Below are 14,665 nucleotides of genomic sequence, written 5' to 3'. Positions count from 1 at the left end.
GGTGGGTTATGAACAATGACAAAATTGTGAAAGTGGAAGTAAAAAACTACCAAGATAACAGCCAATATTTTATTTTCAATGGAATACCAAACTGAAAAACAAAAATTTAGATGTGACTACCAAAAGATATTATTTAGAATAGTGAACTGTACAGGAGAAGCAACTCGGTCAAAATTTCGGAGGGCCATCATTATCCCTTCCAGACACAAGTTCAGAAAAGAAAATTCCTTTATATGCCTCAAAACAGCTGACAGCATACAAACAAGCAAAGTCTTGCATCTACCTCAAAACATTTGTTTAGAATATGCACCTCAACATCAGAGAGGTTTTCATGATTCACCTACAGCTAAAGTGTTTGGTTTCAAGCATGCTTCTGATGATTTTTTTAATCTTCTCTTCTCAACAGTCAACACAATTATAATTTTTTTTGGGAGGCGTAAACAAGTATAAATTGGCACAATGTGATTCTCATACATCCTTGCAGAACTTTTGATATCGTTGTCATATAGTTGTAATTGACAAGGCTTAATGGTAGGCTTAATTGTTTAATTAGCTCTAGGGGAGAATTATGTATCCAGCAAGGGAATTTTGTTGACTCTGTGTACAAGTACACCAGTTCCTTTGTAATATTTTATGCAACATGATAAAATTAAGAAATTTCCACATTATATTAGAGCTCATGGTTTTTTCTTTTTTCCTTTTACCCAAAAAAAAGCCTCTAGAAGCTTGTTCTGAAACTTATTTTTATCAGTACCATTGTCGAAGTTCTGAAAACTCACTTGAAAGCTACCAGATCTGGTTTGAATCCTGCGACAGGATGAAGCAACGACAAAATCATTCACCAATTTCATTTTCGGTTTAGTTCTTTTCCAACCAGCTCAATACATATTCTAGTCATAGGCTATTTCCAAGGCAGTTCAACATGTTTAGGATGGTTCACCCTTGGTTTGATCTTTTTTACACTAGATTGCAGTACTTCAGTCCCTTCTGTGATAATATTACTCTTAATTCTAGTGGTTTGACGCCACTTGAAATTTTTTTCTTCTCATCCCATTTACAGTTCTATCATTGCTTAAAATGATGTCTCTCTGTTACTCTCTGTTGATAAATATTTTGATCTTTTTTCTCAGTCCCAACAAGCCAATCTCTTGTCTTTTTGAGCGTTTGCTCATTCTACCATCTCAAATGTTGATTCTCTTTCGGTTTATTTTTGTTTTATTGATTCTCATGCCACAGATCACATGACAAGTCAATAGAATTTATATATTTCTTATACTCCTTTAGGTAGAGAGAGTTAAAATTGCCAAAGGGTCTCTATCCTTGATTGCTGGAAAAGGTTGTACTCTCTCAAATACAAACTCACTTGATTAAGCTTTATGTCCCATAACTTACGTGCAATCTCCTTCCAACCAGCAAAAATGCTAAATCACTAAAGAATAAACATCATAACTATGTTGCTAAGTTTTTCCTGATCACTATCAAAGTTTTTGCTGAAGCATAGACTAGTCAGACTCTTCCCCGTCAGGAGCGGCTGCTTTACTTGACAAGGACAAAGCCTTTTTCAATCCACCAACAGGATACTGTATGGAGTTGGAATTTTCTCTACTGTTAACCCCAAAAGCCATAAACCTGAAGGGGTTAGAGCAGTAAGCAGGGGGGTTAGAGTTGGACAGAAAGGGCTATAGAGCTTGATTTGCAGCTGCTTGACTGGAGCGGGGGCAGGAATTTAAATTCTTTCTTTCCTTTATCACCAAAGGAAACAGTGAATTGATTCCAAATTCTCTAATGGAGAAAGGTGAAATTTTAATACCAGAAGAAGAAGTAAATGACTAATTCAAAGGACCGATAGAACTAAACCTCATCGAGTAGGCAGACTCCATGTGAAGCAGATCTTGTAGGGAATACACGAAATGTCACTTATTACAGGGATTTGGGACATAAGATCCAAAATGGCTATGCCCTAAAGTGCAAAATTAAAAGTCTAATGACTTTGAAGGAATCATAAAACCAATCTCTTGAAGACTATATGGAGAAGGTAAAATGTTGGCTGCATCCAACATGGCAACCTATTCTTGCCGCAAGGATTTCCCAATTCAAACAACATTTGGACCGATTTTCTCAAGGTTTTAAGCATGTGATCCTTAAAGATTAGAGGTAGACTAGAGCAACCCTGAAGTTAACAAATCTTACAGCAAAATAAGAAATATCCCCAAGCACTGAGAGAATAAACATTAGTTGAGATATTATAAGTTGCAACCGACTCTTACAAATTTTCAGAGAGACATGGATGTAGGAACCATTTCTCAGCTTCAAATGGTGAGGCATTTTCCAATTCAGCCATCTCGAGAGAACTTTCAGCTGTTATCTCAGACCATATGGCAAGTAACTCAAATCCTGCATGAAATAATATTACAAATCAGAAAAATGACCTTCCCACAAGTTGAGAGATATTAGCAGCAACTTATACCAGCTAAGAAACATGCAAACATATCAAACCCCATAAAGCATCAAACTAACATGAAAAATTTAAAAAGAAGATTGTTAAGGATACATAAATAGCATGAAGTACAAACCAATTGTTTTTGAAGACCTAGTATCATGAAAAAGAAAGTTCCTTACAGGTATTCACGGCATATTTTTTTAAATATGGATCTTCAACAATGGGGGAATTAATTTGGGTGGACTCAAACAATTGCCCACAGAGTTGTGGTGGTTGGGTGATTGGATATGCTTGTGTGTCAAAAGGACTTCAGCGTTCATTAGTTGTGTAGTTTATATGTATAACTACGAAGTCTTGTGAAACTGTGTTAAAAAAAACCTAATGCATAAAATATGTGAAGAAACGGACAATAAGCTAAAAATTCGCCATCCTCCTCTCGCCGTTATAGATTAAACTTGTTTTTTCACCTTTCACATTTTCAATAAAAGTACTTGTCATGATTCTCTAGATTTTGGAATGTGAGAATTATTGAAGGTACTTTGCTAGCCCTTTATATCTGAAGGAGATGCTTTAAATAATTTTGAGGTCCGTTGAGAAGTTTCTCGTTTCACTAGAAGGATTCAAAGTAAACCACCCGAACTCCTGTGCCGTGGGTTACAAATATAAGCAAAATCAAAATTTGAAGTTCTGTTGCTAGATGATTTACCACGGTATTTTCTTCCAATCATGTGCTGACAATTTTCAACTTCCAAAGATTTATAACAAGACATATAAACTGTTTAATTTATAAATAGATAGAAATAAGTGGTCTTTGGATTTTGGAATGTGAGAATTATTGAAGGTACTTTGCTAGCCCTTTATATCTGAAGGAGATGCTTTAAATAATTTTGAGGTCCGTTAAGAAGTTTCTCGTTTCACTAGAAGGATTCAAAGTAAACCACCCGAACTCCTGTGCCGTGGGTTACAAATATAAGCAAAATCAAAATTTGAAGTTCTGTTGCTCGATGATTTACCACGGTATTTTCTTCCAATCATGTGCTGACAATTTTCAATGCTGACAATTTTCAACTTCCAAAGATTTATAACAAGACATATAAACTGTTTAATTTATAAATAGATAGAAATAAGTGGTCTTTAAGTATATAGTATTTACGTTTCCATTGGAATGTGTGGAACATTTATAAATTATTTATAAATTTTGCCAAACGGGCATGCTTCTGACTTCTAGGTCTACTGATTTCAAATATCAATTACAATTTCAAATTTCATCTTAGAATTACCATTTACAACTCACCCTGTTCTTCAAGTTTACACATCTTCTTTAGAGATACAGTACGGTTCTCCAGATTATGGAGAACAGTGTGCATTACTGGAGGCTCTATTATCCCTTCAAATTCTGAAGGAGATGCTACGAATGTGTTCAGGTAGCACATGGAGATTACAAAGCTGTGTAATGAAAGCCTCTGACTTTTACTTGAGGGTCTGTGGTAAAGTAACCGAATGTAGTTTATCCGTTCAAATATACAAAAAAAATAATAAATAAATAAACACTCTTTGAAGTATTGCTGTACAGCCACTGAAGTTCACTACCAGGATATTCAAGCAATGCATACAAGTCAACCTCATACACCCATGACCTAAATACGTACTAGATTACCTCAAGGGATTCTCAATTATTTCCCTTCTAACACACTTCATAATTAGTCAAAAACTTTCCCATGGACCGGACACATCAAGAATTTAACCTTCGGGAAAGTTGCAGCTGCAGCTGCCATGATTTGGGATCGTTGGCATTTTGTCTTCATTCTGATTTTCTTGGTATGCGTACAGGGCGCATCAAGAATTTAAATTTTGAGAAAGTTGCAGCTGCAGCCCCCATCCTTTGGGATCATTGGCATTTTGGACCTCGTTCTAATTTTCTTGGTATGATTGTCTCCAACCTTTAATTTTCGTAGCTTAAAGGAATTCTTGAATGGTTCCTCACTTTCAAGCCTATTTCATGGTTGACCCTTTTCTAATTGTCTGTAGAAGACAAAAGGCAGAAACCATATAAGAGATGGAAGAGAGGTTTCTTCTTTTCTTCTTTTGGTTTTCTTTTTAGTTTGTAATTAGGTTTGTTCATTTGAATGTGACGACAAATCGTCCTTTCATGAAAATTAATGTTTGCTGACTTCTACTTCGAATGGTAACCATCCGAAAGACTTTTTACTACAATAACTGCAGGCTGGGAAATATTTTTTTATAACTGACCCAGACATTAAACCGGAAAAGTTAAGGGGGTCAAGGGTCGATGGTTGAACCGGTAATTAAAAATAATTAATAAACAACAAAGTTCCATAAAATGGCAATAAATTCTCTCTCCCTCTCTCTCACACACACATGCGCCAAACACGGTCTGCTGAATAATAAAAATCAATTCCATGTCAAGATTATTACTCTTGAGTGTCTATTAGTCATCTGCCTCAGGTTTCAATTATGTCCAGATTTTATCTCCTTCAACGTTTATGGCAAGTGTGTATCTCTTTGACAAAATTAAGCTGTGGTGAAACCATGCAAACCAAGGTGAAGAACATGGTGTTCAATTTTTTATAAAAAGGGGAAATGAGAAAACAGGGAAATCTGTATCCAGTTCACTGCTAAACCAGCTGGTTGGCCAGTTTTTTCACCAGTTTTCTACATAGGTTTTTGCCATGTGACCCAAACCGGTTTCTGGTCCGGGTACCGGTTGAACCAGCCAGTCCGTTGTGGTGTTGGAAACATAGTTTGGGAATCAGTATGCCAAAAAAATTAATATGGGAACTCAATTGACAAAGGCCCCAAACAATGGGGAACATGATTGCAGTTTCCCCTTCAACTTCTAAGGGTATCTCAGACTCCAATGTCTGTTTTAGACCATAGGAGACGTTGCTTGCTTGGTTTTATATACTTAGGTACTTTAAGGATTCACAACGGAAGCATAAGCTCTGGTACGAATATAGGTAGTGTCAAAATGTTCAAGATTTTGAGTCATTGCTCCCATAAGCAAGCAATTTAGATTGTCATAATTTTTTCCCAACATATAGAGAGAGGGGGGGGGCACATGTTTTCGAATCCAAGGACATTCCAGATTCACTCTCCATAGATTATCCATGACATGATCTTTGCAAAGAGGTTTTGCAATGACCCACTTTTAAACAGGGAAACACTGTCACTTCTACTGATTATCCATTTGAATCTCAGTTATCTCCACAGGAACAAACATCTAAACACAATAAGCACAACAGTGCACAACAAAATAGATACCAGTGACAGCGGCAGCAACGATTACCTTTGACTGGGTCATCTGTAGTATACCACTCACTCCAAGGACAATCATCATCCCATTGAGTTTTATTGCGAGCTTCACCTTCAGCATTCCCGCCAGATTCTGTGACACCAGCATCAGCTTCATGTACTTCGTCCTCATCATCATACGTAGGGGTTCTGTATGTTAACCTCATCTTAAAATGGATTTTGAATTGTTGCATTGAAAAATCCACTTTGGTGTAGGTCTTCAGGACATGTTTGAAAAGACGATGTACCATCGTATGAGTAAATAATTTCCCATATAAAGATAATTTGGAAAAGGAAACTTGTAAAAAAGAAGACTACAGGCAAAAGAAGGCACGCCAATCACGAATATTCATCAATAAGTTGTAAAACCTTGAAAACGTAATGAATTACCAAATTATGACTGAATAAGAAACAACTAAACAAATAAATTCAGAACATACAAATTTAGAAACAAACAGCTCATATAATCCTTCCAAATGCATGAGCTTTATCGGGACCTGGCTACCGATTCGGTCGGCTTCAAATCTTCTAGTGAAAACTGTTCCCATATTCTGGATACCTATATAAGCTTTACGAGAAGGATCGTGAACAGGGACAAAAGCTGGCCACAAACTGCATAGTATAAGCACAAAAGAGATCAACAATCATGCATAGATCATTCTGCAGTGGTGGGCTCAAATAGGAGAATCCATTGCAGAATTACAGAAATTCAGTTAAAAAGATAATTACAATTTAGTTGATAGCAGAAAAATATCAATAATAAACCATGAACATCTCCACATATGAGAATACAAGTCAATGAGTAGAGCACTCTTAGCAACCTTGGTTTTGGAGACATAGAAGGTTGACAACAACAAAGTAAAGGTTCAGATTCTCCTCCTGGAAAACTGTTAATATAAATGCTAAAAAGATTACATTTCAATAGCAACATGACCAAATTAACAGTTTCCTAGAGTAGCTGCAAACACGAGCAATCAATGGAAAATAGAAGCACAAACTAAGTTATCATTTAAGAGAAACTCTCTGCTTAGTGACTTCGTAATCTTACCTATATCTGTTAATGCATGAAAAGAAAGACATTGAGCTACTGGGCTTTCTATGAATAAATATCCTAAAATAGCATCTATCCTAAAGTAGGATAGCGACAAAATCTAGGATCTTACGGTGCTTCCTCAACTGTGGTCTTGTTCCACAATCTTACCCGTGATTCTGTTTTGTTCTAATGTTAGAATTGCCTGAACATCATACAATCGTAAGACTAAATGAAGTCTCCACAGGTCAGAGTTCCTAATTCAAGAAACAAAAGAATTATATGTTGAAGGATCACACTATAAATAATACAAACCTTATTCATTATCCTGCAGCCATATTTATACCTTGGTCATTATATTCTTTTCCTAAAACGAGGGATGGGTGAGTATAACTAGAGAAAAAGGATATGTGGGAGATAGAAGGATGATTATAAATATCATATTTCTTATAAGTTTAGCCCACCAGTCAAAGGCCTTTTGAATCGTGTTTGTGAGACTACTATATATATGAGTGTATTAGAGTGGGCATGCTAAGGAGTAAGTCTAAATTTTCAAACTTCAATATGTTGAGAGAACTCAAACCACTAAATCAATGCCCTAAAATCTGCACATCATCAAGATCAATTTCTGACAGAATGATCATTGATATGGTAAATCTTGCTGCTACCATAGGAATATTTTGAAAAATGTTACCTCCACAGTTAACCTTGTTAATGCATGGGGGTTGGGATAGAAGATTTCACATTATGGGCTTGTTAAGTGAATTTCAGTTGTTCGTGTGAATTGAAAACATAAAAATGGACTTGTTTATGAAAGTGAACTGATTACCATGGTCATATAATTAGTTTTTGTGGGTGATAAACGGTCTTATAATGATTGCCATATGAAAAAGTGGGGAGAATTTTAAAGAACTATTTGAATGCATGTTTTATTGGTGATTATTTATAATTCAAGTAAATATAAGCTATGGTGTATGGATGATAAGTGGTAGTAGCTACGGGTCCTACGAAATATGTAGATAAAAAGTATATTTGGCCACAGTAGTGACTAACCAAACATGCTGAGTCTTGATATAATTGTTTGAAGCAATATAATGCAAAATCGTATTTTTCTCTGTCTTGTCTTACCTATAAATTTCCGTGACATTAATCAACAAAACTAGAAGTGAAAATCAACCTGATAATGCTTTTCACAGGTCTTTCCTTGAAAGTTCCCCACACTCAAAGATCAAGAACATGGAAAGTAAAGCTACCCTTAATTGTTTCCTGTTCCCGGAAAAACCCAAAAGTTTATTCAATAGTTATATAATTTCCTCTTTACAAGTTCCAAAAAGTAGGCCGTCAATTATCTACATCAAAATGATAAGAACCAAATGTCCACAAAATAGACCCTAGTTAGTCCCAGATACCCATCTTCTTCTGCTTCTTGCCCAAACTCAGCTATGGTCTCAAAGCCAGTAAAATGCACCTTTTTTTACATCAAAACCTTTACATCTTAAAGTTAAAAATGACAATCAAACAAGTATCCAAAGTAGTTCACAGCTGAACCTGGTACAGTTAGACAAAGCAATAGCAACTGCACTCAAAAGCTTGCTGGCCTCTGGTGAATCAAGAACCACTCCACTTGCACTTTGTGGAGCAATCACCTGACATTATTCACACAATAAGAGAGGAAATAGCAAAAGAAATAATGTCATTTAAGAAGAGAGGGAGGGGAAAACAGAGACCACAAACTCTTTCACCCCAAAAGAGAGCTGCAGATCATGCAATGCCTGATTCCAATCAGCAAGTTTTCCTGGACAAACGAGATTTCTAATTAAAATATGAAATCTAGATATGAATACTCTGCAGCTCGCTACAATAGCGTATATCAGGTACCATCGTTAGTTGCTTGGAAATAGTATTCCATGCAGTAGCTTTTCATAGCATATTTGAACTCGGATTTGACCTTGTACAAACCATTTGAAAGATCCATTGGAACAGCACTCTTTACCTATTACAATAATAGATTATAACTGGTGTAAAATGAAGACGAGCAATCAATAAAACACACGGTACAAGGTTCAAAGTCATTAGAAAGGGAATCGAGATAAAACGTGATTACCGTGTATCTAACAAGCTAATCCGAACAACTTTAATAAAAGCTTTCTGCAAATGATTCCAGATCAAAATGATTCATAACTGTTTAAACCTTTCTTAGCAGCTGTGTTATATGGATTTTGCGTCCAAGGGTCATATTTATGTAAAATCTACTATTTTATACTTGAAACAAAGAATATATAAGCCATACACCACTCCCAACATGGTGTCATTAAAACAGTATATTTGAGATTAGATAGGAGATAGGGAAATGACATTAAGATGACTGCGTCTCAATCGAAAGGTCCATGTAAGATAGGTTAACAGCAAGCAAAACAACATATTGATCATGGAAATGACTGACATGTCCAAGAAATATATCTCAGCATATTTATCTAATGAATTCAGATGCATAAAAAGAAGCAATCTACTGAAGCTTCATCGTGATAATTGTCATAAAATACGATAATGACCAACAAAACGAATTTGGTGCATACAAGTAAGTTCTGGGGACCATCATCCAACCACTGTCGACAAACCACCTCAATATCAGAAATGAACCTGCAACGCAATTCACATTATTGGTCAAATTATATAATTTGCAAGTACTCTGAACTCTGGTTTAAACCAGGTTTCTCTGTTGATAATCGTACCTTTCCCACGAAGAGGCAAGAGTAAAATCATCAAATCGCGCAATCTGCAAATATACTACCATAAAAACATGAAATCACAACGAACACACTTAAGATCTGAAACCCCAATGATTTGGGCATAGTAATCTAACATACCTCCTCTTCTTCTCCTTCATCATCCTCTGCAATGCTTTTTGAATTGCTAGTTGACGCCATAAAGGAAGTACCTGCTAGAGTCAGTTCGCCTATCTATTGTCTACAGATTTTCTTGATTGTCACATTACCTTGATGTTCTATGCTGAAAAATGATAGGTATTATTGGATTGATGGCGGGCGTTTCAAATCTACTATTCGAATGTCGAATCTGATTCCGCAATCGAAAGAGAAAACCGAAACGACCTTCCCGACGACGATCGTACACGACCGACGGTGCAGAGCTGAATGAAGTCGTGTGTCAGGCTTTTGCGCTTCTTACATGTGAGGCTTTTTTCCCGTTTCTCACAGAAGCAATTAAAATTTACATCAATAATGCTATTGTGACGGTGAAATCCAGAATTTTAACAGTTCAATATAAAACAATAATTATAGGAGCCACAGTAGCCTTCTCTCCCCAAGTCACCTTTTAATAATAAAATCCATAAATAATGAAGTATACATAATAAATAAATTACTTAGGACATGCTCGGTCTAATTTTTTGAGATAAAATTTTGTGAACCTATGTAAAAATTATGAATTTATAAATAAATTTATTTTATTAAAAAATACATGATTGAAAATAAAATTAAAAAATGAATTCAAAAGTATAAGTATCAAGCATAGACTTATTTATACTATAGAAATAAGTCTTGTATTATCTCGTTGTCAATGTAAATATATTTTCCTTACTCATAAGTAGCCTTCACGTTAATATTAGCAAAATAATTTAAAAATTCTTCAGTAGATGACGTGATCAAGTATCTTAGTAATGTCTTCATTCTATAATAAACGAGATTTTTTAGTAATGTCTTCATGTTATAATAAACATAATAAATTACTAAAATGATAAAGAGAGTAAAATCTCGTTTCTTACAGCATGAAGACATTTAGGGGTGGATCCAGACTTTTAATGTTGTGTGGTCAAAAATTTTAAAATAATTTTTTTTAAAACAACATAATATTAATGGAAATAAGTTAATAAATTTTTTGATACTTGAAAACGTCATATAATTACATTATTATTAAATAAATTTTTCTACTTGTATAATTTTGTTTACCATTTCGTAAATGAATTGAAATAAATTTCAAGTTTAATTCAGGAAGTAAATGAAATTCAAATTTAAAGAAAATATAATTCGAAAGTAATTTAAATTACATTTAATCCGTAATGATCCTAAAAAATTTTATGTCATATTCCATGTAAAATTTCCTAATAAAATGATATAAATTATATTGAAAAGTTTATCGTATAAAAATAATAAACGTTAACGAAATAATTGAATTTTTTAAAAGAAAAAACGAGTTAAACGTCGTTTTTGAGATGTACGTTTGTATATATTTAACTATTTTCGATATCCGTTTGGAGCATTCGATATGACAACAATATGGTTTTCGAAACGAGCTTCTACATGACATAGATGATTTGTAAATTTGGAGAGCACATGATCGCCGAGGAATTTTACAAGTTAGGATGTCATTGAAATTTTCAAAATACTAGTTTCGAACGGCCTATTTTGACGCGTAGTAACTTTTGTTATAATTGACCACTTCGCACGCCATTAATGAGTGAAAATCTAAGCCATGAGTACTTTGAAATGATATTAAGAATGTAATATTTCGACTTTATTTGGCATCTCGTAACGAGTGATCAAAGTAGATCGTACAAAAAAAAAAAAAAAAAAAAAAACTGAGACAAAATTTTATGAGGTTATGTGACCCCACATGACCCATGTGGGTCCGCCCCCGAAGACATTACTAAGATACTTGATCATGTCATTTATTGAAGAATTTTTAAATTGTTTTCCTAATATTAACGTGAAGGCTACTTATGGGTAAAGAAAAGATATTTAAATTGACAACAAGATGATACAAGACTTATTTCTAGAGTATAAATAAGTCCATGTTTGATACTTATACTATTGAATTTATTTTCAACCATTCATTCTTTTAATAAAATAAATTTATTTATAAATTCATAATTTTTACACATGTTCACAAAATTTAATCTTAAAAAATTAGAGCGAGCATGCCCTAAGTAATTTATTTATTTATTTATGTATACTTCATTATTTATTAATTTTACTATTAAAAGGTCAAGTGGGAGAGAAAGGGGCTCTTCCAGTGGCCACGGGAATTGGAGAGAGAAAACTACTGTGGCTTTTGTAATTATTGTATGAATTAATCTCCCTGTCCCGCGTTGGGAACAGGGATAAAAACAGGGGCGCCTGCCCCTGACCGACACCGGGACAGGGATAAAAATAGGGACGTCATATGACGCCCCCCCTATTGGAGGGGTGTCGGCCAAGGGCAGGTGTCCCTCCATATCCCTGTCCTCAACTCGGGACAGGGAGCACGCTTTTATTATATTGAAATAAAAAGCATTGCCACATCAACTTTTTTAAAATTCTGGATTTCGCATGTTTCCAACCATGTTATAGTAGCATTATTGAATTTACATTGATATATTACACTGAGTCGACAAGATTGAGACGTGAATTGATTTTATCCTTTAAGAGCCAAATATAAAAATAATATAATTTAACCATTTGTTGTTTAAATGCATAAAAATAGGACTGGGGTCACGATTCATAAAAATATTCTGAGTGTTACAATTATCATGTTCTATCTCATCCTATCACATTCTCTTTTGAAAAGTTTATATCTCATAATTGGCTATAAATTTTGTTCTTTCATGGACTTGAATATCATTCCATTCCCCCCTTCATTGGGATTTTCACATTTGCTTCCACTAAGTTTAGATAATGGAAAAATTAATTAATTGATTAGAATCCTAGTGTTATTTTCAAGCGTCACCATCTTTTCTCTAATTATTCTATTCTCACGTTTACTTCCACTCGTTTTCAAATTTTCTTTCTAAAAATTATATTTACTTTTCTAAAACGATCGTAACGTCTCTTATAATTTAAAACATGTCTTGTGTTTATAAAGTGTTCGTAAATATTTCAACTACTTTTATTTAGAAATTTCTAGAGATCCACAAGCACCATCAAGTATATATTTATCCATCGCTTGTTTTTATCAATTTATAATTAAAATTATTTATAAACATTTCTCAAACATACTTTTAGCCTCCATTTGCGACGATTTTATGAAGAGTTTGATTTATAAATGGATAGCACGAATGAATCCTGTTGGACATTTTGGTAAGTGATATCCAAATTCCCTAGACAATGATGAAAAATCGAGATCCGTTTAACTTCACAGGCTATAAGCCCAATATTAAAGAATTATAAATCCACACAACAATTGATGTAACTGAATTGTGTTGAGTATTTAGAGGAAATCAGTTCATTGGGCTAGGTATTCAATAACCGACTTTGGAGATTATCTGAAAAGGAGATTCCTATCTCTCTAACTCATGTAAAGATAGATTGGTTGTACTATCCTTATCTTTGTAACAAGTTTCAGTTTTTCTCGAACTCTATCCTACCAAAATTCTGGGAAATTTTGTTGGACCCGTTGGCTATAAATTGGAGAATCTTGGCCTCATTTCAACACACCAAAAACCGGTTCCTTTTCTTAGTGAACTGAAACCGTCTTCTGCTTATTTTGTGTATTCTGCCTTCTAGTTACTTGCCTTGGTGTGTGTGCCTCTGTCTCTATGACTGGTATCTCCACTTGGTGTTGCCTTTGTGGTGTTGGATCAATGATTTCTGAGTGGAATAAAAAGGGGAAAATATCATTCTATAATTCTTGTTTTTGGTTTTGATTTTCTTCCATTTTTTCTCAAATTCCATAAGCTAATTGGTTGAATTGAATGATTTGTTCAATTGTAGGTGGGATTTACTCAACAAATCCAATAAAATATATTATTAAAAGTACAATTTGTAATTTGTAATGACTTATATCTTTTCAGTCATCTAATGGATTATAATGAGAATCCAAGCCTCCATTATTGTTATTAATTCATGGCTTGTTGCGAATTGAAATAAGGCTATGTTTGATTGGTTCAAATTCCATGGAAAATGGAATTCTAATTCCACTTTCTTTCAATTTTGTTTGTTTGATAGGTTTTGAATTCCATGGAATTTGGTTTCTTGATTTTCTAGTTCCCTGTTACAGTTTTTTTTTTTTTTTTTTTTTTTATGGACCTTGATTCCAAGGTCAAGGCTTTCGCTTCTGTTCATGGTTCTTAATAGGGCAAACACTAATGCAGAAATGGAAAAGTTAATGTCTTTTTGCTAATGTAGTGTCATGATTTGTTTTTGCTTCGTCTTGGTTCTTGTATATCTTTTGCATTGTCAAATTTAACATAGGGAAAATTTTTTTTTTTTTGTCATAGGAATAAATTCTTAGAAATATTGTACAAAAATATTTCATTTTAATTGGCAATTTTCTTGTAAAATAAAGTCAAACGAACACCAAAAGATAGATGATTTTCTTATTTTTTTTATTTTTTATTTTTTTTGTTGGCAATAGAAACAAATTTCATTCTCAATACTAGTAAAATTTATTCCTTTAATTGACAATTTTCATGTAAAATAAAGTCAAACGAACACCAAAAAATATTTTTATTTTAATATTTTCCACGTGGAAAATTATACCAATCAAACACAATAATTTACAATTCTCAGGAAAATAATTTTTAGGCAATTCAACTCCCTAGAATTCGTTTTCAATTCAATTCAATTCAATTCCATCTTTACAATCAAACGGATCCTAAGTCTTTTTGATAATTTCAATATAAGCTCATGCTTGGCTTGTATAAAAATTAGATTTTTAGAAAATTTTGATAGAAGTTAGTGAAATGTGTAGTTAAAAAGTAAATAAAAGTTACGGATACCACGAAATATGTGATTGGAATTTAATTTAAGAAAAAATGAATTTTAAGAAATCAATCCAAACAAGGGCCATGTGAACTCATCTTTAAAGTGACTTATTCTCAATTTTTAGCAAGAATTTATGTCAAATGTAGCCTACTATTTTAATTCGAGCACACTAGTCACGAGAAATGC

General features: G+C 33.9%; 1 protein-coding gene across 1 annotated transcript in view; it reads right to left on the bottom strand.

Annotated features, from left to right (window-relative positions):
- LOC111407432 (rab3 GTPase-activating protein catalytic subunit) overlaps positions 1 to 10,005 on the bottom strand; it is a 36,270-nt gene extending 26,265 nt beyond the window's left edge. The window contains exons 1-9 of the mRNA XM_023036901.1: positions 9,650 to 10,005; positions 9,515 to 9,558; positions 9,359 to 9,422; positions 8,661 to 8,775; positions 8,510 to 8,577; positions 8,331 to 8,428; positions 6,193 to 6,364; positions 5,748 to 5,970; positions 2,268 to 2,394 (exon numbers count right to left, since the gene is read on the bottom strand). Of these exons, the coding sequence (XP_022892669.1) occupies positions 2,268 to 2,394; positions 5,748 to 5,970; positions 6,193 to 6,364; positions 8,331 to 8,428; positions 8,510 to 8,577; positions 8,661 to 8,775; positions 9,359 to 9,422; positions 9,515 to 9,558; positions 9,650 to 9,709 (971 nt within the window). The 5' untranslated portion in view covers positions 9,710 to 10,005. The remainder of the gene's footprint in view (positions 1 to 2,267; positions 2,395 to 5,747; positions 5,971 to 6,192; positions 6,365 to 8,330; positions 8,429 to 8,509; positions 8,578 to 8,660; positions 8,776 to 9,358; positions 9,423 to 9,514; positions 9,559 to 9,649) is intronic.
- Positions 10,006 to 14,665: the final 4,660 nt, after the last annotated feature.

Source organism: Olea europaea, chromosome 1, assembly GCF_002742605.1.
Source record: "Olea europaea var. sylvestris chromosome 1, O_europaea_v1, whole genome shotgun sequence".
Lineage (NCBI taxonomy): Eukaryota > Viridiplantae > Streptophyta > Magnoliopsida > Lamiales > Oleaceae > Olea > Olea europaea.
This window is presented reverse-complemented; position numbering and strand designations above follow the sequence as displayed.